This window comes from Aplidium turbinatum, chromosome 2 (assembly GCF_918807975.1).
Source record: "Aplidium turbinatum chromosome 2, kaAplTurb1.1, whole genome shotgun sequence".
NCBI lineage: Eukaryota > Metazoa > Chordata > Ascidiacea > Aplousobranchia > Polyclinidae > Aplidium > Aplidium turbinatum.
This window is the reverse complement of record NC_137473.1, coordinates 9,640,925-9,667,757: the sequence shown is the minus strand read 5'-3', so window position 1 is coordinate 9,667,757 and position 26,833 is coordinate 9,640,925. Positions and strand designations below refer to the sequence as shown.

Sequence of the window (26,833 nt, the reverse complement as noted above, 5' to 3'; positions counted from 1 at the left end):
GTATAATCATGTCTGCCTTTGATATGTGTGGCGCTGCGTGGCACACACAAATGTAAAACACTGAAAATATTGCTTTGGTGAAACGACTTTCAAGAAAAAAAAATGTTATTTAGCAATGCAAATTTCCATTTGAATCGGTGTATTTTGTATGCAAACCAGGCCTAGGGGTGCTCTCGCATTTATGTTGTTACCTCAGATTTTCATTTTGGGGTGCTCAAGCACCCTTCGCACCCCTGAAATGACGCCTATGTCTGCAAGTCTTGTTAACAAACCGTACAGAACTTGTACTTGATGTTTGAATGTGAAAATACCAGATGCATTTTAGTGGTACAGTGCTATCAGTAACAACCTGGCCAGTTGTCATTATTATTATTTTTGTCAGATTTTTGTCATTATTATTATCAGACTGTTAATTTAAAGTTATAATTTTGTATTTTAGCGTGTTGCATTTAATGTTACACTCCAAAAGATGGTTTTAAGCAGCGGATTTTCCCAGACTACAATATTGTAACCACTTTTATGCTGGCGTAAACAAGCCATTGCATATTTATAATGTACATTTCAAAGTTTTTGCCATTATTAGAGAATCATTCTTTTTTATCAATTAATAAAGTCGTGCAAGAAGTATGTAATTAAGAGCTTGAGTGCACTGTTAGGGGCCGCAATCACGAACTGATGGTCTCGTTTATATTGCAAAGTTAATTAACCTAAATTTGAATAGCCACTTATTACTATAAGCATTTATGATTAATTAGACTGCTGATGTTTTTATGGAGTTGTCGTCTCTCAAATATATGCATGCTTGACAAATATAGATATTCCATGCTTGTCTTATCAATCACTTCGCATGAAAACAATGTATTTTATATGCTTTGGTGAGAAATCAAAATTGTTTATTTTAGAAAGAGCAACACCGTACAGACAAAATTAGGTTAAACGCATAAACTGTTTTATCGCATAGGATTCCCAAGTCATAAGATATTTGCATATGTCGAGGAAACTTATTAATTTCGAATTGTTACAACAGGAAGGCTGTGGAAAAGCTTTCCTTACCAGCTACAGCTTGAAGGTCCACATTCGGGTGCATACCAAAGAGCGTCCTTATCAGTGTAAAATCCAGCAGTGCGAAAAGGCTTTCAACACGTTGTACAGGTTGGTACAGTAGAAACCGCCTAACTCGGCCCTTGAAGGGGAATCGAAAAAACCGTCAAGTTAGGCTGAACGTCGAGTTAAGCATCATGTGCATTTCCACTTAAATAAGGCAAAGCCTGTTTATTTTTGCTTATTAGTAGACGCTATCCATCTGCGTAAGATAGAACAAGTTTAGGATGAGAATAAGTTGCTACTGTACCATAAAAAAAACAGACATCGCAGAATTTTGCGTCTGGAAAGCGAAAATACTTGCGTGAGTTTTCATTAATGAGCGGATTATCTCTTGTTGCTGAAGACACCAGCTTTTTGAATAAAAACGACGCCAGACCTATTATAAGTGGGAGAAACTCGGTTTGCGATTAATTGATGAAACTCAGTCAGTAGCCAAAAGCAGAATGCAATGCAAACGAAAGAGTAAAACGCAATCTTATATGATTGGCCTCTGATGAAGCTGCAAATCTATTCACAGTATGACGTTCAGTTGGACACCGAAAATCCGCAACTCAATTAACAACGTGAGATTCAGTTTGACATCGAAATCGGCGACTTAAACGGAATTCCTTTTTGTGGGGACCATGAAAAAGGTGTCGAATTAGAGGGAACCTCGAGATATCTGGTGTCGAATTAGCCGGGTTGGCTAATGGGGACCAGGGAAAAAGCGTCGACTTAGGCGGAATGTCGAGCTATCCGCTATCGACTTAGGCGGTTTCTACTGTATATTTACTGTTACAATCTGCTTATCCCTTTCTCTCTTGCCTTATATTAGCTCTTGTCACAAAGAACGCCCGACTTTTGGAGTGTTCTGTAAGACGTTCCTTAGCAATGCAAATTAGCAGTTGCCAAATTTGACCGTTGTAGTTTTGTCGAAGATACAAAAGTCAAATTCAGCAAGTCACTGTTGCAAGCCTGTCTTTATCTAAGAAATTCCACACCTACTAATATTTAACTCAGTTTTGGATTTCTAAATTTATTGTCTGTAAATTGTGATAATGATACATAAAACAAGCTGTAATTTATATGGGCCTAAGATAAAATAGTGCAAACGTTGCAATTCATCTTGTTTGTATGAACTTTTTTTTTTCGCCACTCTTTTACCACCCTTGAGCAGTGGCGGCGGCTCGGTTTAGAGTAATAATAATAATGTTAATTTTTATATAGCGCTGTATTTATCGCAGAATGCGTTGCTCCTCAGCGCTTTACAAAGCAGACAGTAGACGTTTGGTAGATGTCTCAATGTTTTATAAATGATGTTTTTTGTCCCAGTGTCTTCGACATGATTCGTATCTTACACACACTTGTCATATAACTATCATAGCTTAACATTAGTATTATTGCTTTGATATGACCTTTCATTCAAGATTTGATGTATATTAACATATAACAACATAGCGCTAACAATTCTTGAAATCTTGCCCATGCATGAGCAGAGCATGCAAATGCATTGACGTGAGCCTTTGCATACATTTACGTTTTTATAATATTTGTACATTTAGTTACGTTATCTCTACGTTCAGTAACATTTTGTTTGCAGGTTAAAAGCGCACCAGAGGATCCATAACGGCGAGACCTTCAATTGCCGGTCTGACGGTTGCACTAAGTTTTTCACGACCCTTAGCGATCTAAGAAAGCACTACAGAACACACACTGGGGAAAGACCATACAAGTAAGCAGTGCTTTCTTTGTAAGCTTTTGATAGAACTGCACTCAGACTTGTAGTCTTTCTCGCTCGGAATACTGCCAAACTACTATTATACTCGCATGCTAATAATAGTTAGTGCAGCCAATGTATAAATGGTAAAGCTTTGGTAGAGAGTTCGCTTTTTTTAACCATAGACAAGCAAAACAAAGTAACCTTAGCGGGTTTAATGTAAATTGTGTTAAACCGCTAAGGTTACTTTGTTTTGCTTGTCAATGTATAAATAATGACAAACTTTTTTATTTTGTCACAGTGCATTTTTGTTTGTTATGGTTACAACGGTTTGCAGCTTGTTAACCTGTTTAGGCTGCTTGGCTTCATTTTTAAAATATCTGCGCATGTTAAAGTGTGCGCAATCTCAAAACATTATGTAACACCATATTATGGTTCTATCTGCTGAGAAAGGTCATTGAACCTTTGCATTGGAGAATCTTCTCGAATCTTTATGCCCAGAAGGTATCTTCTGATACTCTTATCGTGTTGTGCTAAAGCCACACGTATGCCTTGGTAATAAAGTTACTGATTTTTCATTCAGCCGCTTCAACCATCATGTCGTTTGTTAATAAAGTTCATTTTGGAGTGACTGACAATGCAAAACTGTTGTATTTGCGAGACGACTTGGCACCGGTTGCAAATAAACGTTTTGTACAGAACGCTGCAAAAGCATTTCTATTATTAGTTACTCAATGCTGTAGTGAGTGTGTGCGACTGTGCATAATTGTGCGGATAAGACAAATAAACTTAAAAGAAACTTCGTTGCTTAAAGACTGTAGAACAAGGGGTGGGAAAACGTCCCAGACTGCGGTCAACACTTTTTTTCGATTTGACACGACAACCTGACAAGTGTCAAACTCTGTAAACCCAATCAATCAATTTTTACATTGATTCAACGTCTGCAGATGTTGAATCAATGTAAAGAACGGTTGGTTTGCTATCTGGTTGGTTGCCTCGAAACGGTGCTGCTCGTGCTTCTATTGATTGCTTGCTGGCATTATTTATGGAGTTCTTTGCCGGATTGAGTGATGAAAAAGGTCGGATCTGGTTCAAGTGCTGTAGTTTTATTCGTGTTCTTGACTGCAACTGCCATCTCAATGCTGATTTCTGGTACCGGTATGTTTCTTCTGGCAGTTTCGTTTGGCTGCTGAAAGTGATTTGGAGCGTGTGGAAATTTGCGCAAACATATGACTGTTTGTTAAAACATTTAAGAAAATTTTTGGATTGCATCACTTGCCGTTATTAACTCTTTTACAACAGATGCAACATCTCGGATTGCAACAAAGCGTTCACAGTCAGCCATCACCTGAAATCTCACATACGAAGCCACACAGGTAAGCAGCAGAAAATAATTTATTGCTTTACAAAACCCGTTTAAAGAGTCCATGTTTCATGTGAACTTTGTATCCAATGTGTATTGTGTATGATGCAATAAAGCAATATCTTCACAAATACTTCACTGCCGAATGCAAAATCTCAATGTTTCAATTTGTCTGACCTTGATTTACAATGACAGGAGAAAAGCCATACGTCTGTGTGGAGGGCGGCTGCGAAAAGGCTTATGCTACTCAGCACAGCCTTAAGCAACACAAGTCAAAAGATCACAAGAACGCCTTGGCCGCCTCCGCCAACAACGGGGCTAACCCCCCACCTTTGCAAAGCAACTATGATTTGGTAAGCGAAGATTAGACGTTATTTGGACGTTACAAGACGTTCAATTTATCTTAATTTCTACGTTTTTCTGTTGAGTTTCCTCATAACAGCTCGGCCAAAAATCACTTTTTGTTTTATCGATCCATTCAACGTCTGCTGACATTGAAACGATATAAATATGACAACTGTGCTAGCTGAGGTGTCCTTGTAACGTGATTACGTAACATCTGAGAATCAGTGCAGAAGCGGAAAACCACTTTTTACTACGCATCGAGCAAAACCTTTGTTATTTTGTAGCATGCACATTTAAACATCTTGCATTTACGTAAATGCGATGTTTTTTTAACTTGCAAAATAAGACTAAGTGTGGGTTGCAATGAACAATAACCTACTTAGTCACAGGATGCTGGATTTCGCACACACCAGTATGAGAATACGCTTACAAATCAATGTCACGTTATCGCATGTAGCTTCGGGTAGGTGAATTACTTCCTCAATTTGTAGTCGCACTGAGGAAGTACCTGGGCTGCGGAAACGATTTCACTCCTTGTGTAACGTCAATGAACTTGCACAAAAAATGACCAATCACAGATTTATTCTTCCAGTTGAAAAAGCAACGATTGTGTGTGTTTTTGTGGTCTTTTAGATTGATGTGGTGTGATGACTATGATTTACGTGTCTGCTACTATTCGGTGAGTTCCTAACCTCTAACCCTTAACCCTAACCCCAAACCCTAAAACGGCAATGATAATTAGGCTACGGTACCCGATAATTTAAAAAAAAAATTAAAAAAATCCCCCTTTAAGGGATCGGACTCACCGAAACGGGCCATTCCGATGATTTACAGTACAGTCCGTAGCTTGTTATTCTTCCGCTGCGGAGGCTGGGGCGTGTCTGATAGAGAACCAGGAGCTCTTTTCCGTCTGCATGGTGAATTCTTGGTGTTGTTAAATTTGTCGAAAATGAGCAAACATTTTTGTTGGTGGAAAAAATCGCAACTGTGTTGTTGGTGGGGAAAAATTGCAACTGTGTTGTTGGTGTGGAAAAATCGCAACTGTGTTGTTGGTGTGGAAAAATCGCAACTGTGTTGTTGGTGGGGAAAAATCGCAACTGTGTTGTTGGTGGGGAAAAATGGTGATTTTATTACCTTTTTCAGAAAGATGAAATTTGAAAGCGTTTTGTAATTGCGCTGTGTTGCTCCATGGATTTCTTTCGACATATTCTCGTCGCGTTAAGGAGTTCAAGATTACAAGTTAATGATTATATAACATATATTATAACAGCATTTTTATAGCGTTACATCCGCAGTGCAAGCTGCTCCTGGGTGGTTTACATGACTATTGACTACGGTGATAAAATAACGCGGTACTTTCGGTCATAATGTTATGCAAGCACAATATATCCCAGGCAGCAAAATTCGTCTGCAGACGTTGAATCAATATAAAAATGACAAATTTTGTTGTCCCGGAAAGTTCCTCGTGTGGTATTTCAAGATTTTCTTTGTATCTCAGGACAAAGCGGCTGGGATGCTTCTTGGGAGCGACCCCATGCATATGAACCCCTCCCATTCCTACGACGACTCCCTAATGCCACCCATGCAGGTTAGTACCCAGCTAATCAAAGGTGCCGTTTTTGCATGATTTCAACATTTAGCAACATTGAAACAATTTAAAAAGCTAACATCTGCTGACGTAAACAAAACGTCAGGTTTTGTTGCATTACGTGGTAACCACCGCACGACATTTCCGATTCTGAATGCCAAACGTCCAACCTACCTACCAATGAGGTCGACCTGTAGTTACCCTCTTTTTGCTTACCGGTAGTTTTGCTAAGTGTGGTTGCAGCTCTCTATTTAAGACGTGATGTCATCATGTTGTTTGCGTGTTGAAGATACGAGAGTAATCCCAGCCAAGAAATTAGTTTCTGTTGATTACACGTCTGCATTTAGGGTGGAGTGAAAAAAACTTTTTTTTGAAATTCAAAAAAAGGGGGGTCTAGATCCCTGACAAATTGGCAAAAAACAACAACAAAACTGGTTTTGGGGAGTTGCACCCCCTATTGGCCGTGCTACCACCCATTTTATGGGGGAATACCCCCAAAATTCTCAAATCGGCTGTAACTTTGGAACTGCTGGTGGTAGGAACATGAGTTTGATATCAAATGATGCAGAATCATAATGTTTCTATCTGCTCTAAGAGAACTTTTTGCCTTAATCTCACTAGAAAAAAAGTTATGACCAAAAAACGTATATTTGACCATGTTTAGGATACAATTTGGGTAGAGAGGTAACTCTTTTAAACCATAAACAGACATAACTCAGCAACAACACTACATTTAACATTATAAAAACAAAAAACAAAAAGCGAACGTTTTCGGCTAGTCATATAGCCCTTTTCAAGCCTATAAGAAATACATTATTAAAAGAAATGCTAAAGAATCATATAGTATCACAGCAAAAATATGGTCAAAGCTAAACATTTGAGAAACTGCCTCGCTCACACAAAATGATAACTGAAAATTACACAGCACAACGGGTCAAGTATTTCAGAGGTAAAATTAATGCACCAATCCTGAACAATCAATTAATTTTACCTCTGAAATACTTGACCCGTTGTGCTGTGTAATTTTCAGTTATCATTTTGTGTGAGCGAGGCAGTTTCTCAAATGTTTAGCTTTGACCATATTTTTGCTGTGATACTATATGATTCTTTAGCATTTCTTTTAATAATGTATTTCTTATAGGCTTGAAAAGGGCTATATGACTAGCCGAAAACGTTCGCTTTTTGTTTTTTGTTTTTATAATGTTAAATGTAGTGTTGTTGCTGAGTTATGTCTGTTTATGTTTAGGATAAAAACGGTAGCACAAGCACAAGATAATGGGTAAATGCACATGCTGTACTGAATATGCAGGCTACAGATGACGTGAATACTTTTGTTTATTGCATTTGCAATAAATATGCAGCATAGTATACGGTACACATGACGTGGAGAATACAAGAGCTAATCGAGAGCATGTTGTCTGTGGCAACCATGGCCTAACGGTACAGTAGTGTGACTGGGAATATAATATAGTGCTCATGTCATGTACACACACAGTAGCAAGAAACAACTTTACTGGACACCTGTTCAAAGTGTAGGTGCATAAAACATGACATATACAGCATAATACTGTAATTGGTGATGAGTAGACTAGACTGTGATCTGCCATGAAATCCTTGTCAAGGAAATACCAACACACAGATTGATATGATCCATACTACTGCGTGTGCTAGGCTACCGGTACTACATGGAGACTTCAGCAACCAGCACAAAAAGGTGAACATGTCAATCTAGTGGGAATTGCTTCTTGCTGTTGAATTCTTTCATAAGTTGACGAGATCGTACCTTCTGACGAATCAGCCCATCCCTTCTTTCAAAACCTACAACAGATAAGCTTGCTTCTGTCACAAGCTTGACGTGACGCTCCACCGCTTGGTTGTGGCAAGGATAATCCAGCCGCAGAGGTTCGTCGATGACATTGTCAAGCTGTTGATCTGTTAGCGATCTTATGATAGGTGGCTCAGACATATGAACTGTGCCAAGTTTTACTAGTTGGTGGTATGATTTCGCTTTAGTATTAAGCTTTGGCACAAGAAATCTGCGTATTGCAGGTGGCACCGGTGGTGAATTTTTTTTTCTCAGGTTTTGATTTTCATCTTCTGCTTGTTGTGAGGAGCCAACATGATTCTTGCTTTGCTACAGTACAGTACAGTACAGCAAGCACAGGAAAAGCAAAGCAAGAATCATGTTGGCTCCTCACAACAAGCAGAAGATGAAAATCAAAACCTGAGAAAAAAAAATTCAATGAAACGTAAGGAATGGATTTGTTGGACTGCTGCTCTTCTAACTTGGCAGTCTTCGTCACCTAGCATACCAACAATGACATTTTCAGGGTGAGCAAAAAATGCATTGCGTTCCAAAACCTTCTTAGAAATCTCTTTTACTTGTTGGTTTGGGAAGGACAGATTTCTTTGCAACATGTTGAAGAAGTTTTTTGACCCATCAGATAATGAATTGTGGTGTTTTATTTCAAACCAAGATGGGAAGTAAACCTTGATGCAGTACTCAGACAAGATCATGAGACTATTGGAAGGGTTGATCGCAGACGTGTATTTACGAAGTAGCCTACAAGCCAGTGTTAGCCACCTTGAATGACATAAATCTCCGACTGACAAAAACTGCAAGTCTTCATCAACATGCCCAAGCATAACAGCCCAACATATTCTGTAGCCATAATACTGGTCAGAACTAAGGTTATCGATCACACTGTTGGGCAATGCAGGAAATTTGGAATTTGGGATTGATTTGAATTGGACAACGTCCCATTCAGAAACGCTGCCTCCCAATTCCTTTCCAATGATTCCAGAAAATGATGAAGGGCTGTTGGTTGTCCCATCTAAGTTTGTAAATATATGCCGTAGAGGGAGCTCGTTGCAGTGCAGTAAGCATATAACCCACTGCACTGGTCTTTTGAGTTGCTCTTCTAGATGACGAAGTGCTCCATTTTTATTACCAGTCATTGTAGCAGTACCATCGCTTCCAACGAGTTGTCATAAAGTTCAGTATCTGCAATTGCCTGCAGCACACTTTTTGCTACAGATAAGCCAGTACCATCCATTGGAGTAACATGTGATATGTAAAATTCGCCTGGCTGACCCACAATGACAAAATGTTCTTCCAGCTGAACGGTTTGGTGGTATTTTCTATTGATTTTCTTGATAACTTGAGTGGCATCTTTTCTACCATCAACGTATATACCATCCACAAGCCCATGAAATTGATTTTCTTCCTCCCGAATGAGCCGCCGGTACTTTTGTCTTTCACGTCTTAACTTGCTTCGGTCAATAATATATGTTGAATTATCACTACTAATCAGCCCATGATCTTTTAGTACACTGCTTGCTATAGCTGCTGCAGCACGGTCAGAAACTTGGAAGCGATCACAAGCTATAGCTAAGTTTTCATAGGATATCCTATTTTGATGTTTGGTGGTGTCTTTACATATCTGAAATCTACATGCAGAGTCACATGTACTCGTACTGCAGTCATCTTCGCTTTCAGATGTGGAAAGATCAGATGGTTCTGCTAATGTGTAAGGCATATCCTCATGGTCAGTGGACTCAGGGGAGGTACCAGCACTACCAAATCTTCTTGCAAATACAGCATCAGATTCATCATATGTGCCTAGTGCTTTTGAGCAACGTGCTGTTCTTGAACCTTTTTGATTTTCATAAAAAAGATAATCCTCATCAGTCATTCTTAATGTGTGGTGGACTTCTAAACGTCGTCTTTGTACTGGGTTTTCACAGAAAATATCGAAAAGTTTATCAGATTCAAGCAGAAACAATTTCAGATCATTATGAAACTTAATTCCTTTTTTTGCTTTGGGGTATCGTGCGAGTTTAGAGAACTTATTAACCAAAAGCAGCATTTTATCCAACACAGTTTTGTGATTCAAAGTGTAAATGTTGCACCATGTCCAATGATTAATTAACTCCAAAGATATTTTTGATACTGCAGATTCTTTTGCCCAGTTTTGTTCATGCAGCAATCGTTCAATGATTTCTTTACCGGTTGGGAGTTTTCCTTCAGAAAATCTTCTTTTGTTGGTAAAAATGTGATCTCCATGCAATACTTTTTTAACCTGTTTTCTTGTTTCCATTTTAAATCTTCAACTGCAGTTAACAAACAGAACAATGTATATACCGGTACTTTCTACTCTAATTAGGCACCTGTAGGAAGCAGCATAAAGGCAATCATGAATTATGTGGATAAAAAATGCACATACTTAGCCTACACTCTGTAAAATTGGTGCAGCTTCATATCATCTTTTCTGTTTAATTGCAAATGCAAAAAAGCACCTAAAGTATCACTAGGCCATTTGCTTCCACCCAGTTAAGCATGTCATGGACGCTTAGTCGCTTACCCTATAACTTTGCTCTTGCACCAGAATTTTTTGTCCAAAAATTGGTCAAAAAATGCATTTTTGGTCATAACTTTTTTTCTAATGAGATTAAGGCAAAAAGTCCTCTTAGAGCAGATAGAAACATTATGATTCTGCATCATTTGATATCAAACTCATGTTCCTACCACCAGCAGTTCCAAAGTTACAGCCAATTTGAGAATCTTGGGGGTATTCCCCCATAAAATGGGGGGTAGCACGGCCAATAGGGGGTGCAACTCCCCAAAACCAGTTTTGTTGTTGTTTTTTGCCAATTTGTCAGGGATCTAGATCCCCCTTTTTTTGAATTTCAAAAAAAAGTTTTTTTCACTCCACCCTAGTCTGCAAACGTTGATTTGCTGGAATGATTTTTTTCCTTTGATACATCAATTGCCACACTCTGCTGCAATGCAACATGTTATACATAATGAACGGGTAGTCTGTAAAAGATACGTTTTTGATGATAGTTTTTTTGGCTAGGCTATTTGTTGTACGAAGAAGATCAAAACAGAACCTCACCTTGTGCGCACGTTTTTGAACTCTTCTGTTGTTTTGTCACTTTTAAACGTTGATTTGACGCAATCAGCGTGAAGCTAGGAACCCACCAGTTCACTTGCTCACCATGTCAACAATCGGCATCTCTTGTTACATGATACTGACTACCGTTCTCCTAGCTAACAAAATCCTTCTTTTTTTACATTGATGATTCAATATCGGATGTTGTAAATACGACTGACTTTACTAATTGAAGTACATCTTCCTCCATCAGATCGGATTTCTGTTCCCAAGTAAGCAAAATTGGACGTTTGACGTTGTTTCAACGTTCTAACAACGATGAAAAACGACAACTTTTGCTTATTTGGGTGACGGTTATCTTGCCACTGACAAGACAAGGTGACTGGTCTGCCTTGACAAGCTATAATTGATCGAATGCTTTAAACTAGGCTGTTGGGATCAGTGTTGCATCTGGAATGGTTCGATTCACCCCGCCGTGTTTTTTCTTCAGCCAAAGATCGGTCTTTACGTCGATTCATCGTCTGCAGACGTTGAATCAGTGTAAAGCAAAATGTTTTCCTGACTGATCGTGATGTCTGGCGTACACACAATTGATTAAAGCAGCTTTTATCTTGCCATTGTCGTCAGGTTTCATTTCTATCTGCCATGGCAGCTGGCACCTCGTTTGCTACCGGTTCTTGGCAGTTTCATGTTGTTTGGAATTATTTCTACTGTCATTTCAAATAAATTTTAATATTATAGTGGTGGTATGGCGCAGCGGATAAGGCGTTTGCTTTCCAATCCTGGTTCGACTCCCGGCTTAACCTGGTTCGACTCCCGGCTTAACCTGGTTGTTGAAAAACACTTCTCACCCTCTACCCAGGGTGTAATAAATTAGGTGGGCGTAGTTGCTGAAAGAAAGGCGGCCGAGAGAAAGGAACTGGCCACCCTACTCTCGTTAGTGCCGAAAGCTTAGTATAATGAGAACTTTATCTTCTCATCCCCGGATGCTTGAATCAAGCATGGTAGTCACCTTTTTATATTGGACTTGACCAGGTTCCCTTGTTGTGTCACAACTCACGACCATGCAATTGCGATATGCTGTAACAAGAGGATATATTCCAACCAACAAAAAACCCACGATTTTTGCATGATCTTAACATTTGGCGACGCAGTAGTGATGTAAAAATAGCTGCTTTTGGTAGCTCAGATAGTCACTGTGTAGTGTGTAGTATGCAGATTGGTTTTGATGGTGTTTTTTTTATTGCGATTCTGCATTGTGGTCAGTATTGTGCATTCAGTTGTTGGGCTTTGCCACGTGATAAAGGTTTAGAATACCATTGAAAGAACGTCGTCATTTTTATAGGATTCTGGTTGGACATCTGGTCATTTGAGTGATTCTTCTGTGTCTTCGGTTAACGCAATGTCACCGCCTATGCCAACACCTGTCATTGGAGGTAAGATTATATTACTTCGCATGTTTCAAACAAATACTTTCAATTTCTATACCAGACAGCTGAATCCGTCATTTCTATATACAACCTCTGCAGATGTTTTGTCTGGCTAGTGGCTAACAACCATGCGAAGCAATGGCACACAGCTGGCAAAAGTCAATCTCTCTGACAAAGAACGGCAACATTTGTTGAAAAGGAGCGATCTTCCTGGCGTCAGCACTACCTGCCTACTCACTATAGAACAGCGAGCATTGTGTTTCGCTAACCATACCGGTGTAGCCTCCACACTAGCCATCAAGACTTTTCCAAAAACATGTTTACAAACACTTGACTTGCGTCGTTTGATTAATTTTTCAGTTTACCATACGGCTTTCAAAATGTTAATTGACTGTGAGGCAACATAGAACCGCTCTTCGACAAATATCTCAAATTCTTCCGACGATTTTTTTTGGCAATGCAACAAAGCCTTTGAGTAGCACAAGCAAATTGCGCGCTTGCAGAGCCGTAGGCCATGAAGAGCAGCGTAAAGCATATGCAGCTATTCTAATGATATGTGTTTCACCACAACAGCAAAGATTGAAGTTAACGCATTAATCTTTGCGTGTCATTCTAGAAAATGCTTATAATCTGGTCTCGAAAGCTGCCAAATCACGACATGTTAATTTTATCGCTCTGTTTCAGCCCCAGTTGAATTGCTAATGAACAAAAACAGCTTGAACGAAGTTGAAATGTTGGTATACTACTTTGACGTGTCACACACAACCGTAACAAAGCAATCAGTTTTTAAACTATCAGCTTCAACTACCAGGCGTTTGGTTGCATGCTTTCAAATGTCGGTTTCCAAACTTCGGGCATAAAACTTTGGAAGTAAATTTTTTGGTCTGAAAAATATCTTATCAAAATATCGTTCTTTTAAATCCGCTCATAGTTAACAAAAGTTGCTACTTTTCCATTGAAACTAGAAACATTGTGTAAAAAAATGACAACTTTACTGACTTTTAAGCATTACGATTATAAGATACTGTTGGAACGAATGTGTTTGCAGCGGTTTTTTAAGTTAGTTGAAAATTCTGTTGGTGTTTGTTTACATAGAACGATTACGTCATGATAATGCGAGTGTGCGAGTGTTTTGACCCCAAAGTTGTCTACCCTTACCCTTCTTATAAAGAAAAACGCTCACCTTCGCTATTATCAATACGTTTTAAATTGGTTTTGTGTCGTAGGGATGATGGTGCAATCGATTTTATTTGAACCCATCAATCGATTTTATTTGAACCCATCAAAGTCTATTTGTTTACATCTTTTCCGTTTATTAGCTTGCCAAAGGCCTCTGTCGCATATGTCAGCAGGGTGGCTGGTTTAAGAAATAAAATTACATTAAAACGAAGGGAAACCGTTGACTTTTGGCCATCTCTACAAGACCACTGGTTGAAAGGCTATTTCGAACCACATAAGGGGGCAACGTTTTATGAATCGACAAAACATTGAATAAACATATAAATCGGCTTCTTGTGGCATTTACACTTAGTCAAGACATGTCAAATTTTAAACGAGACCAATATAATATAATATATATGACCATTATGCGACGTCTTACCAGGCTAGTAAAATCCATCTGTTTTGCATTGGTTCAACGTCTGCAAACCTTAAATCAATGCAAAAATGACCGGTTTTGCTGGCTGGGCATTTAATCGCTAAATGTGATATCAAGTCCGCAGGCCTACTCCTGCTTCTTCAGTGTAATTTTACCGTGCTTATATGTTATAAGTGCCGTGGAAGATACTAAAACTTAAGTTTTAACGCAACTTGTGGTCTCCTGACTTGCCTTTTCTCCCTAACATCGCCCCCAGCCAACCAATCAGACACTTGAAATTGATTGTAAGAAGGGAGTGATACACTGTGTAACAGATAATGGATTTTGCATAAGGTTTCTATATTGAATGTAAAAAAAGATTGATGTGCTGGCTAAGTTCTCTTAAAAGTGACGCTGCAAAATTGAATAAGAAATGCTGAGTCATGCCTGTTGGGATGATTTGTGGTTTACAAGTGCTGAATAATTAACATACCTGCCCAAATTTGTTTCATTGTCAAACTACTGTCACCAAGCCTTTCGTTTTACCCAGGTGGCAACTACAGCGGCGTTCGCCCAATTGTGCAGACAGTTCAAAGTGGCAACAAGCAATTAGAAGAGTCTGAAATCAATTCGCTTACTCAAGTCGCCATGCAAGCCATTTCCGGTTAGTAAACAGCGTCTTTGCTGTGGTAGTATTCAGGCAACATTTCATTTTGTAATTATGACATGTTTAAAGATTTCGATTTAAAATACATTGATATATTAATCCGGCTTAATTGGACTATACCCCAACGAAGTCAATTTGGTCTGATTAGAGTGTGGTCTCATTAAACAGAAAAAATATGCAGAAAAAGGGAGTTTTTGGACCAGTTTAAACCGGTTTACGTTAAAACGTTTCCATTTCTTTTTAACAGAAAAGAACTTTGAAGGCGTTCCCATTGTGATCATAAAGCAAGAAACACGCGAAGTTTGCAACTGCCCACACGGTGGAAACCCTGTTCAGAATGCTGACAATGGACAGGACAAGACTTCTAGCATGATTTTGCTGGATAGTCAATCCTTGCAAGAACAACAGCAACAACAACAACACTATAATAACCCTGACAACAATTACCAATTGCCTTACCAGTCCCCTGTGCAACAATCAAGAATGTCACCGTGCCAGCCGTCTGGATTGAATTATGCACAGAACGACCAATCTTATGATATGAGCAGGCTAGATCTTTCATCTACCCCTGATAGTTACCAGTACCAGATGCAAGGCATGCCGCCACAGCAGTTCATGGTATCGCAAGCTGGTGGACTACCAACACAAATGGGAGTCATGGCAAATGATTATCAACAACAGCAACAGCAGCAGAACACAATGGCACCCATGTATGACACCCTTCCGGTCGATACCCAGCCCTCTGAACAGACCTGTTGCGATAATGATAATATCCTCCAATGCGTGACTTTAGGCTGCAACGCAGAAGCCAATATGGCCAATGCAGGGACACAAGCCAGCTCTTCTTGAAAGTTGTCGAACTACTGAACGCTTCTTTAAAGTTCCCCTGCCGCTTCAGGCTTTAAATGTAAATTCGTTGTGCTGCTACATATGTGCAAATACGTAATATGTTGCCAAGTGATGGTGTTCTAAACTTCTGACGTTTTATTTTCCAAAATGAGTTCCTTTGAAATCTAAATTGAAAAAGTTAGAGCTAATTCGCGAAATGTCTACTCTTCCGTCATACACATCTTGAAAGAACTTGATCGTACGTACATCTGATGCTTAGACAAAGTTCGATATTGGAAAAATATATTGTGTTCGGTTTGTGTATTCTCTTGGTTTTTTTTTTTTGTAACTTTTACCAGCTCGTGATGCATTGTATCATTGCAAAGTGATAACCCAGTCAGCAGATCTGTTCATTTTACATTGATTCAAAGTCTGTAGACTTTCAATTTACATAAAAAAGTGTTGACTTATTTGGTGACTGGAAAATACTTGGTTATGTATTACTTGCATTAGCCTTTGCTTTTCTGGTTTCACTGCTTCAGTTATTGTGAGTGGCCATTTTATAATCTTTCTGCTGGTTATAAAGTCAGCGTTGTAAATATTCATTATGTTTGCATGAGGGATTTTAGATCATGAGGATGCGAAACTACGTCCGCTTTTGGCTTATCCGCCACACCAGGAAGGGCTACATTATTTCTGATTTAGAAAATATTTTACTTATTACGAGCTATAAAAGAAAATTGAAGTTGATTTTTAAATAATTTAAGGTTTTTTGTAGAAAACAAGCTTGTAGCGACACGTAAAAAATTATCAAATTGGCAATTGGCCTTTTTAATGTGACTGGAAAAGCTGAGCCGCTCGTCCCTTGTTGTGATGTCTCTATGTTTGCATGTACAAACCATTGCCGATTGCACTTTTAGATTCTTTTCCGTCAAAGAATTTTTTTTATCTTGTTCATTCGTTTCAAGTGCCCCATCCCGGCTACTACGATCCGGTAAAGTCTGTAGAAAGACAGGTCAAAGCTAGCTGGGAAACGCAGCTTGATTTTGTATTCATGTTAAGTGATTTTATCAACTCTTTAGGAATTTGTTATTTTTATTACCCTTTTTTTTGTGTCATGCGAAAGCCTTAGTTTCTGGGCTTTTTATACTCGCAACACTATTAATTTTGTTATAATTTTTTCAGACGCATAAAAATCAGTGGAACGTTATGGCAACGCTGTGACTACACGTTGTACACTATTATAGTATAGCCATCTACCAGTGAAAATACTACAGCTCAAGCTGTCTCAACTTTCAGCAAATTTGCGTTAGTCTCCAAGTCAAACAACGAGAAAGATTTACTTTGTCAAAGAAAATTTAAGCTTTACTCAGATCGCAAAACCTAAGACTTAATTTCCCATTCCAGCACTTCGCAAACATCACTTGATTCCCGCTCTTTGTTGATCTTGGACCTCCACCTTTTCCAGACGTTCCCATGGGAATATGTCCAGAAGAGGACACTTTTATTTCACATTGAAATTTGACGGTTTTGTCATTGTGGCTCATTCTTTTAGCCCGTTTTACTCCTTGATTGCAGACACTTGTTGCGTGAAATCACCATTTATGTAACCATGGCAGCCATGATGTAACCAACTAAACATATTTTCATCATCGGTTTTCCGTCTATATATCATAAGATTCTTTTTTTTATCTTGCAATGTTATGTAAAGTTACACTAGATTGATGCAAAAAAAATGCATCATTCGTAATCATCAAATTTTGAAATTTCACATCTAAACAGGATAATACTGTATTATCATTACTTCTGTGTACGATTGAAGGAAAGTCTGCATCAGTTAACAAATTATGGTTTCGAATCAATATCGAAACGCCTGGTTTTCAAACTGCTGATTTGTAGTTGGTCGCCGTTTTGCTTTATGTAGAAAAATATCTAAATAATAACAATAAACTAATATCTGCTGACAAAAACTGTGCAAGTCTGGGTGAAGACAAGGTTGCGAGAGAAAACTTGTGCAATTATCCACTCTAAACAAAGACCATTCACTCAGGAGATTGATTTAATCAATGGCATCTCTGCTTGCCTCATGAGTTACCCTGACTGAGTCTATGGCAACCCTGTTTAGACCACTGTTAAATTTTTCACATGGTGACGATCCAGAAAATAAGTGTAAGCAAATAGGATTGAGACGAGTTTGAAGCTGCAAAACGAAGAAGTAAAACCAACTACATTCTTCACACTGAAGGAAGTCAGACAGCATATAAATTGGTTGGTTGGTTTTTGAATCTTTATCCTCGGACTGACAAAGCCTTAGTAGGTTATTCCTGGTAGTTTAACATACTTGTAGAGGCTCTTGACGCAGGGCCGGTTACCGAGATTGACAGAGTGAAGTGTTGCCGGGAAATCATTCCATTGTCTCGTTCAATGGTTTTTGCGTAAGACGATTGCAGCTCAAATCTTACCAAATTGATTCTCCACTTTTAGTTTTTAAACTACATCAGCTTGTCATTTTAAATCCGTGAATTTAATAGTGCACTCAACTTTGCACGGTAAAAAGTTGCCATGTGGGAATGATTGGAAGCAACAGCTTTAGAAACTGAAAAAAACGCATCTGCATAGGCATAATGACGGTAAGTTACTGTATATAATCACAATATTCTATTTGAATAAGACCTTCTGATGATCCGTTAGGTGAAACAGGCTGTTAAGGATTCAGATAGCAATAACTATATTTGATTTAATTACAATATTCTGTTCCTTATTTTCAATAAAAGGCAAGGGCCTGGTATTAAGATTAAAAGTGTCATGCAATACTGTATTATAAGTTCGCCAATGCTTCAAAAAAAATAACTCACTTGCAAAAATCTAGAAAACTAACCGAATTTTTGCAAGAGAATTGCTGGAATGATTTTGATAGAACTTAAGTGGATGTTGGTTTTAATTTTTAAAAGTTCATTGTTTTACACAAATACGCGAAGACATTTTTCAGTACCTCAACATGTTTAATGTCCAGTTGAGAAGGGGCGATCTTTGTGGCATCAGCACTACCTGACTAGTGACTATACTCACTATAGAACAGCGAGCATTGTGTTTCGCTAACCATACCGGTGTAGCCTCCACACAAGCCATCAAGACTTCTCCCAAAAACATGGCAATTTCTCGGCAGTCGAGTGTAGCAAGAATTGACAGCGATAGACACGTGTTTCGCCCACGAGGTTGGGCTCGTCAGTATCACACCACTAATTAATGCCACGTAGTTCTCAGCCGCTGCTTTAATGTCAGTGTGTTCAACCAAATTTATTCAATTAGCAAACATACAACAATTTAAGGATGAAAACTCAGCAGAATGTTTGCACATTGACGAAGTAGTTGTTTAGTTTCTTAGTGCTTTATATAAAAGTCTCTAGAAATTGTACTTAAGTTTAAATAAATTGTGTGAATATTATGATACAAGTACGAAGATATGATGTTTCTCCTATTTTACATAACCACTTTTTGTTTGAGCTACATCTATTAAGATAGGCTACATCAAATTAGTTACTATCCTCTAATAACCTTTAAAGCCTGTTTCATCCTTCTTTGAGATTATAAAAAGTCCTTATTCAAATAGAATCACATGTTATTAAGATACATTGAGGTGTGTGTTTGATATGTCGCCTATGAAACCATTCTTTACTTTTTTGTTTTCTTGGGTTTTCTTTGTGTTTTGGGGCTGACAAGTCGATTTGACAAAGAAAAACATGTCCTACCGATTGCGTGTGGCAGGCGCGGATTTATGGGGGGGGCCCGGGCCCCCCCCGAAATTTTGTGAAAAATTGTATGTTTCCGCATCAAATGGTTTGATATGCTTCTAAACAGCTGATATTAGTCCCTCGGCATCACAATTGATGAAAATGGTTGTTTTAATGTCTATTTTCTAGCATATCGTATATGTCGTAGTATCATTGTTCATATCTGTTTAGCTTTTTCTTTCTTTTTAATTGATTTTCAAATTTTCTGGCCCCCCCCGAAAAAAACTCTTAGATTCGCGCCTGGCGTGTGGCATATGATTTTTACTGCCATAAAATCATTGCAAAGTTGTACGAACATAATGCACATTTGAGAAACCGGCAAATGAATACAACCATGCAGCTTGCATCACTAACAATAATACTTTTTGTATCTTCTTCTCCTGTAGCAAGGTTTGGCACATGCACGCTGTTGTCGGCACAGTCTTCTTAGTTCAGCATCTAGAGCGTATCTTCTTGGTAAACAATTATACGGCGGACATCTTTTTCTTGGAGGGCAGTCATACGGCAAACATCTCTTGGGATAACATCTATAAGGAGAGCAATCTTTCGGAGGACATCTGTATGGGGAGCAATCTCTTGGAAGGCATCTAGATGGATAGCAATCTTTTGGGCCACAGGGATATGGAGAACAGTTTTTCGGAGGACAAGAATACGGAGCACAATCTTTAACGGAACATCCGTACGGATAACAATTTTTTGGATAATAACGATACGGATAATAACGGTACGGATAACACTTTTTTGGAGGACATCGATAAGGAGAACAATCTCTCGGAGGACAAGGATATGGTCCACAATCTCTTGGTGGACATCTATAAGGAGAACAATCTCTCGGAGAACATGGATCACAACTTCTTGGAGAACACGGATTGCAATTTCTTGGACCATATGGACCACAAGCTACACTACAATCTGCATTTGGAACACAGCACGGATCATCGCAACATGAGTCAGAACATCCACATGCGTCTTTGTGCAAAGCAACTGCGACTGTCGCACATAACTTTTTTCTTCTATACGGCGGACACAAAGACGGGCAGCAACCCTAAATTGTAGACAGTTAGTTTTAGCGTTTTCTTGTACACTGCAATGTAGTTAATTGAAGCTGAAAATACAAACTTGTCTATGATGAGTTGATGACAATACCATACGATGATATTTTTTCTTACTAATGTTTTCGTAATATTCAATAGTTTATTATACTAACACTGTAAGTAACGCAGTTGGATCTTGATCCACAGTAACAACCACAAGGTCCTCTTCCTCTTCTCACAGCGCACAAGCGCCTCTTTCGAAGATACTGCAAATAAATTTGGACTTTTTTTTTATGCTAAAATCTATTGCTAACTTGAAATAAAGTACCGTAGGCTATATCTTGTTACTTCAACTTTTTATGGACGGCTTTGGATATGGACAGCTTTGTCTGACGCCAACAAATAATTTATACAATTTCTCTTGTAGGCCTAATCTTCCTTATTACCGGTTCATGCTGAAAGACGACAGAAATGTGCGTTTAGTGGTATACTTTTGGATTAAATAGTTTGATATAGCCTAGTCAGCCAAGGCCTACTTTTAGTTAGGAGAGACAGTATCACACACTGTTTTCCTTAATGATGCATGAATCTTGGTGACTGGGTCAGGGGCGCCGGAAGTGGGGGGCAGTGGGGGCGGATGCCCCCTGCCCTCAATTTTTCTGTGGATGGGGAGCAGGGAGGGCAATGGTGCCCTTTTAAGGTTATGTAAGCTACTGCACATTTTGAAATACGATATAACAATTTCAGCTATTAGCTTTTAGCCTAATTCTAATCTTTCATTTCTGCCTTAAAATACAGTAATATTCACGACACAAAATTCTGTATCACAGTAGGTAATTAGCCTACGCCCTACATCATCATAACATAGCATGATGTCCTCCCGTGCCATAGTTCTTTGTATACTGGACACTTGCATAATTACTCGATGATGAGCTGATAGATGAGCATTTATTGCTATATCTTATCTTAAAACTTTAAAAAAAAATTGGCCTTTCAGCAACAAAAGTGCCCTTTTTTTTATAATCCCACCCCCTCCCCAGTCAAAAACCGTTCCGGCGCCCCTGGAATGGGTTTGTATCAGTGGACTAACGCTTTAACAAGTTTGTGGAGCTGTTAAGATTAATTTTCCGAAGAAGCTTTCTTCGTCCATGGATAAAGATTCCCTCAAGCAATGAGTCAATCAAAAAAACATATTTCAATAATACGCACTTAAAAACATGAAATGAGTTTCCAGTTATAGCTCGTTTATTCACTAATTTTCAAACCTGTTTTATAGCTCTCGCTCTTGGTCTTGGCTTTTTTTTATGATCCTGCCTTTCTCTGTGCTTACTTTTGTGTTTCTTTCTTCAAAACAAATCACATGATTAAAAATCAATAGGCTACTATGTTTCTTATCATGATCTCACAAACATTTGCTAATCTTGATCGCAAGGCTTGAGTAAGTTAAAATTAAATTTTTCTGAAATTGTTGTTCAAAATTGATACCTACATGTTTGATGAGAGAGTGCAAACTTGACGACCTCTCAGGCCTACATTTCACTACGGTCTTTCGCACTCTCTCACTGGATGCACACTGTATGTTTTAGTTTTCTATTTTAAGTACGTTTTGTTTTGCATCCGAGTAAAAATAAATGATTGACTGACTGCATTGGCAGTAGAAAGCAATAAGCTTTCTCCACCAGCAAAACAAAGCTTCACAGCACAAAGGATAAAACACAATGCATTTTGCTCACTAAATAACGCTAAAGAGTAAAGTGCATAGCCTATGTCGATCAATCCGTATTCACTGACTGCCTTTGCAAGGTAGTTTTTATCAAAACATGTTAAAGTAATGAATGGTTAACATTAGAAAAATGAAAATGAGCTAAACTCAAAGTTTGACAAATTAACCAAATTCCAAGATTTTGACAGTTTTTATTTTCTTATTTTCAAAACCATTACAAAGCGTGAAAAACAAAACTTACTGCAAATGCACCAGAATGTGACGAATTTCTACACTTGTCTTCAGATAAATATTCTGTTAATTTGATCTGGCTCGTATTATTACAACTTTGTAACATTTAATTCTAAGTGTTAGTAAAACAAGCGAGCTTAGCTTATTAGCCTTTGTAGGATTTTCTTACCATTGTTACAATATAGAATGTAGTCTACCGCAGGTACTTACTCTGTGTTCTTGTGGTTATCATCCGAATGATATTTAGATCTTGCAACCTTTTTTTTCTGTAAAGTGATAACATAGATTTTTTATACATTTTTTTATGTTATTTTGATTTTATATGTGAACATAGCGCTGAAGTTGGCCAAGTCTAGAAATACATAAGTAGACCTACATTCCACCTATCATATCAGATGCGACTTCGCCACAAAATGGAAAAGGTCTGTGTAGCTTGGATGTCAAGAACTGGCTTTGTAGAGCTTGTCAGCGGCCTATTGTTTAAACCTGGTTCTTGTTAACGTTTTTGTTCTAATAAAAAGGATAGACGGAGGCTACGGAGCCCAAAGTAGGCTATAAAGTGTGAAGTAGGCGTACGGATTATGTTTTCATCAGAATTTCCCTGGTTTAAAGCCATATGATCAGGAAACAAATTACCAAAAGTCTGAGATTCTGGATCGGAGTTTCATGGAATCCTAAATCTATTGGTAGCCTACAGCAAGCGATGTTTTCAATGTAGCTACAGTTGAATACTGAAACATTTGGGTGTTCATCAGGAATGATATCGTTTTTAGCAACAGTTGCAACGTTTATCTGATGAATGCGAAAGTAAAAGCAGAAACATACAAGTTGTTTTATTGCTTCATTAATGGTTTCACGCACAATGTCAAATGTCAACGCACATCTTCTGAGGATGCTGTAAGGGTCTGAAGATGTTCTCTGAGGATGTGCATTGATATGGTGGATGAAACGTCAGTGAAGCAATAAAAAAACGCACTTCTTACATTTTTTCTTTCAGTGATGGTGAAAGTTGATGATGACGATGCATCGCTTGACTGCGCATGCCCACTAAAACGCTTACGTCGATGTTTCGAAATCTTCTCTCGTCGGTCAGATGGTCGCGCCTTTTTTTGCCTTTTGGTCGAAGCTAAAATTTTGTCTAAAATACAACTAAAAAAGTGAATTCAGTCAAAATAAGCTAAAAGATAAGTTTGTTGAACTGCTGCATTCGATGTTTGGCAAGCAGTCGTCGTGATCTAAAAAAGGCTGCTTTGTTAAATTTCATTTTTTGACGCGAATGTTTGTCTTCAAACAGAGAAAACTTGTTTGTAAGCTTTATCCTAGGAATTGGATTCTTCTAGACTCTAGAGATCTTGATCCAGGCCCGGTCACCAAGATTAAAAGTTTGGTGTTTCCGCTTATCGTCTGAATAGAAAGCTGTCTTGCAATGCGTTGCTCTTCAGCGCACTCCCTTGCACAATGGTTGCTTGATCCGAAAATGCAACTCGTCGAAATTAAGAGCAGGAGAGGACTCTGTAGGTCTTTTCCAAAATAATTTATTCTTTTTTACAAAACTCAATTCCGGTTTTTCAAAACTACGATTTTTGCCCCCTTGAAGCAAAATATCTCTCGCGCCACTTTCAGAACGTCACTGTGATGTGAGATGTGATGTACCTACATAGTGACATTTTAGAGAAGGCTGCTGCAAAGATCATGATAATTAAATACGTGACGTGAAAGTGATGTGTTTCAATATAACAGATATCGCTTTGAAATGCTGTGACGCAGGACAGTTGTACCCTACGATTTAAAAAATACAATCAAGAACCTTAAAGGTTTAACCTAAATTGAAAAAATATGTATAGTAGGCTATAGAAAACAGTAACACAAAAAATTTGTAGAATTTATTAGAAAAGTTATGAATTATAGAATAGTGAATACTTGTTACTATTTGCAAGTTTGCCTTTTTTTCGTTTATAAAGTATGTCAGCTTTAAAGTTTTCTTAAAACAATTTTGAAATCTCTTTAGCTCAATTATTTTCTGATGGTTTTGAAATCTCAATGTTGAAAGTTCACCAAATACAATAGCTATAAGCTATGAAAAATCAAGCGGGTTGATCATTAATTTCAACACGTTTTATCCTACCTCTTATTTTAAGTCGGTCGTTCGTCGACAGAGACCTATTGAAATCGATGTCCTGCAGTGCTGACGAGTTTCCAAGGCTGCAGTTCTCCAAAGAAGTGTTTGACATTATAACCTAAGTACCGTTTGTGCGAAAATTCTTCTTACTTCTTATCGCTAAGTACATGGTTTTACTTGCAAATTATACGCTTTCAGGGCATCATTTGTCTTTTTTGCTTGGGAGGTCTGCAACCAAACCAAAAAGAAAAAAATTCTTAACCTTCACTTTATAAACGATATTATTACGTCACAAAGAAGAAAACTTCGCTTAGATTAGACTTCTCACACGAAGTTAGCAGCTGCTGCTCTCGAGGAAAACGTTTGTTATGACAAATTCTCAAACGGAAAATTGGTCTAAGGAAGAAATTAGAAAAGCAGCGAGAATCTTCTAAAAGCTTTTCTTTCAACAAAGACTATATTTTACCACTTTTCTTATTAAAAAGTACGTTGATATTTTTTACGTGCAAAGCAAGCCGTTATTACTATTCACTGGCTCTGGCTTTTGAGATTTCCTCTCTTATTTGATCGGAAAGACATCAATTCGATAGCTTGTATAATCAGATACATTGTGATAGTATGACACTGAATTTTGTTCCTTGCTTTGAGGTCTTTGGGGGTATGGATTTAAGATAAATGATATTAGGCGCGCTTCAATATGGCGGTGCTAAAATTGTCCGCTTTCTGAAGCGCTGAGAGCAACACAATCTGCGATGGAGGCAGCGCTATACAAATAACACGGTGTAAAAATATCGCTACAAAAATATCAAGCCAGCTTTCTTTTACCAATATGATACAGTTAGGGAATTTAACTTTCGGACTTTAAATAAGTTTTTAGGTCAAGCTCGGGCCTGTAATATAGGGCATCCCTTCCAATGTTGGAGTGCACCGTCTGAATGATAACGGTTGGAGATTTAATTAGGAATATATTGTTCATATCATATCCCCCTCTCTCTCTCTGTATGTATATCTATAAGTCAGCCCTCGATGAACAATGAACGGCCGAAAAAATACTTTTCCAAGATGCTGATATTTGGACTTGAAGGATGTTGTTAACCTAATGTTTGTTGGCCACTCTAATTAAACTCAATTTAGCAACACAAAACAATCATCAATTTTGCAAAAAGATTAAGGTAGGCTATTTAGGCTACTTCAACTTTTTCCGTTTTTAATAAAGCCCTCACAAGGCGTAGACTATGTTGTTAGGCTGAATGTAATTCGCCAAGTTACGCCCAATTTGCTATCAAAATCAAATCAATTTTGACGCTGCGGTTGATTCTATGTTGCGCGAGACCATAACAGCCGCACAAGAACATAAATTAGTCTGCCTGTGAGTCGGATTTCGTGGTTTAAATATTAACTTTACACCTTTATAGCCTTGTTTAACTTGCAGGCGTCATTGTGCCGTTTTAATATGGCTTTGCTGTACCAATAAATAATTAGTAGGCGGAACTTGACACAGTGTATATGCGAGAATGCTATGAAATCGATCGATCGTACAAGGTCAAGATTTTATCAAAGCATCAGGTAGCACAACTTGCTTTGTTGCCACAGACTTTTTCACGGGTGGTTTTCTCGTTGAGTCTGAGAGTTAGGCCTACTTCAAATATTAGCAGTTGTGCAGTCGTTATGTTGAGTAATTGAGCTTGTAACGAAGAAGATGAGAGAAACAGCCTGATAAAATTAGCTTTTGTTTAGCTTGTAAACTTTTACTGTTCACAGAGATTGAATAAAAGTCGGAGGCTTTTGCAATCTTTTTATAAAATTCAGTTAATCTATAAAAAGTAAAGTAACTACAGTACAGTGCCAATGAGCTAGGCCTACTACCAGCGAGTGAAAGAGGTCTAGAGACTCTACATCTAGACAAAGTTTTCAAGTAGGCTACGTAGACTGTATCACTTATGCTTATTTAGGCTTTGATCCCTTGTTTCAATGTTGTTTCATTCATAACAACAATGATAAAGGTTTCAGGCTTTTATATTGCTACTTTGCGCAATGCTGCTGCGTTGTTAAATGATGCAAAACATAAATGGTGAAGATGTTTCGTCAAACAAGCAAAAACAAGACGATTTCATCATTTCAAGTCACAAGCTAAACCAGAGTTTCGACAATGAATTTTGGGAAATTGACAGCCCAGACAAGGTAAAATAGAAAGAATTTTTTTAACTATATTCAATGGAGCAGTCTTATCTTTACAATTTTTATGAAAATCAATAGCCTAAATAAAACATTTAGCCTACCATTGGATGTTTTCAAAGATATAAAATCATTTTTTCGAAAAATTGTTTCTCAACAAAAAGCAGCAAATAACGCGCTTTTATAACCAACATTATCATTCCAATTATGTCAGCTGCATAGCCTACTTAGTGCATAGCCGAGTTGTGAGAGCCCTAGCTCGGCGCTC

At 38.2% G+C, this 26,833-nt stretch overlaps 2 protein-coding genes across 2 annotated transcripts in view; one reads left to right on the top strand and one right to left on the bottom strand.

Moving 5' to 3' along the window:
• The window catches only part of LOC145764979 (uncharacterized), a 31,578-nt gene extending 15,761 nt beyond the window's left edge, over window positions 1-15,817 (top strand). The window contains exons 5-12 of the mRNA XM_082576696.1: window positions 1,028-1,152; window positions 2,684-2,815; window positions 4,103-4,176; window positions 4,359-4,516; window positions 6,007-6,096; window positions 12,337-12,427; window positions 14,548-14,661; window positions 14,912-15,817. Coding sequence (XP_082432822.1) covers window positions 1,028-1,152; window positions 2,684-2,815; window positions 4,103-4,176; window positions 4,359-4,516; window positions 6,007-6,096; window positions 12,337-12,427; window positions 14,548-14,661; window positions 14,912-15,513 — 1,386 coding nt within the window. The 3' untranslated portion in view covers window positions 15,514-15,817. The remainder of the gene's footprint in view (window positions 1-1,027; window positions 1,153-2,683; window positions 2,816-4,102; window positions 4,177-4,358; window positions 4,517-6,006; window positions 6,097-12,336; window positions 12,428-14,547; window positions 14,662-14,911) is intronic.
• Window positions 15,818-19,529: 3,712 nt separating this feature from the next.
• On the bottom strand, window positions 19,530-24,617 carry LOC145765316 (uncharacterized). The gene is made up of 6 exons (XM_082577119.1): window positions 24,397-24,617; window positions 23,255-23,409; window positions 22,482-22,537; window positions 21,583-21,661; window positions 20,491-20,583; window positions 19,530-20,328 (listed from the first exon to the last, which is right to left on the bottom strand). Exons 1-6 carry the CDS (start codon window positions 24,500-24,502, stop codon window positions 19,633-19,635), a joined length of 1,185 nt encoding a protein of 394 aa, XP_082433245.1. The 5' UTR covers window positions 24,503-24,617; the 3' UTR covers window positions 19,530-19,632.
• Between the last annotated feature and the right edge of the window lie 2,216 nt (window positions 24,618-26,833).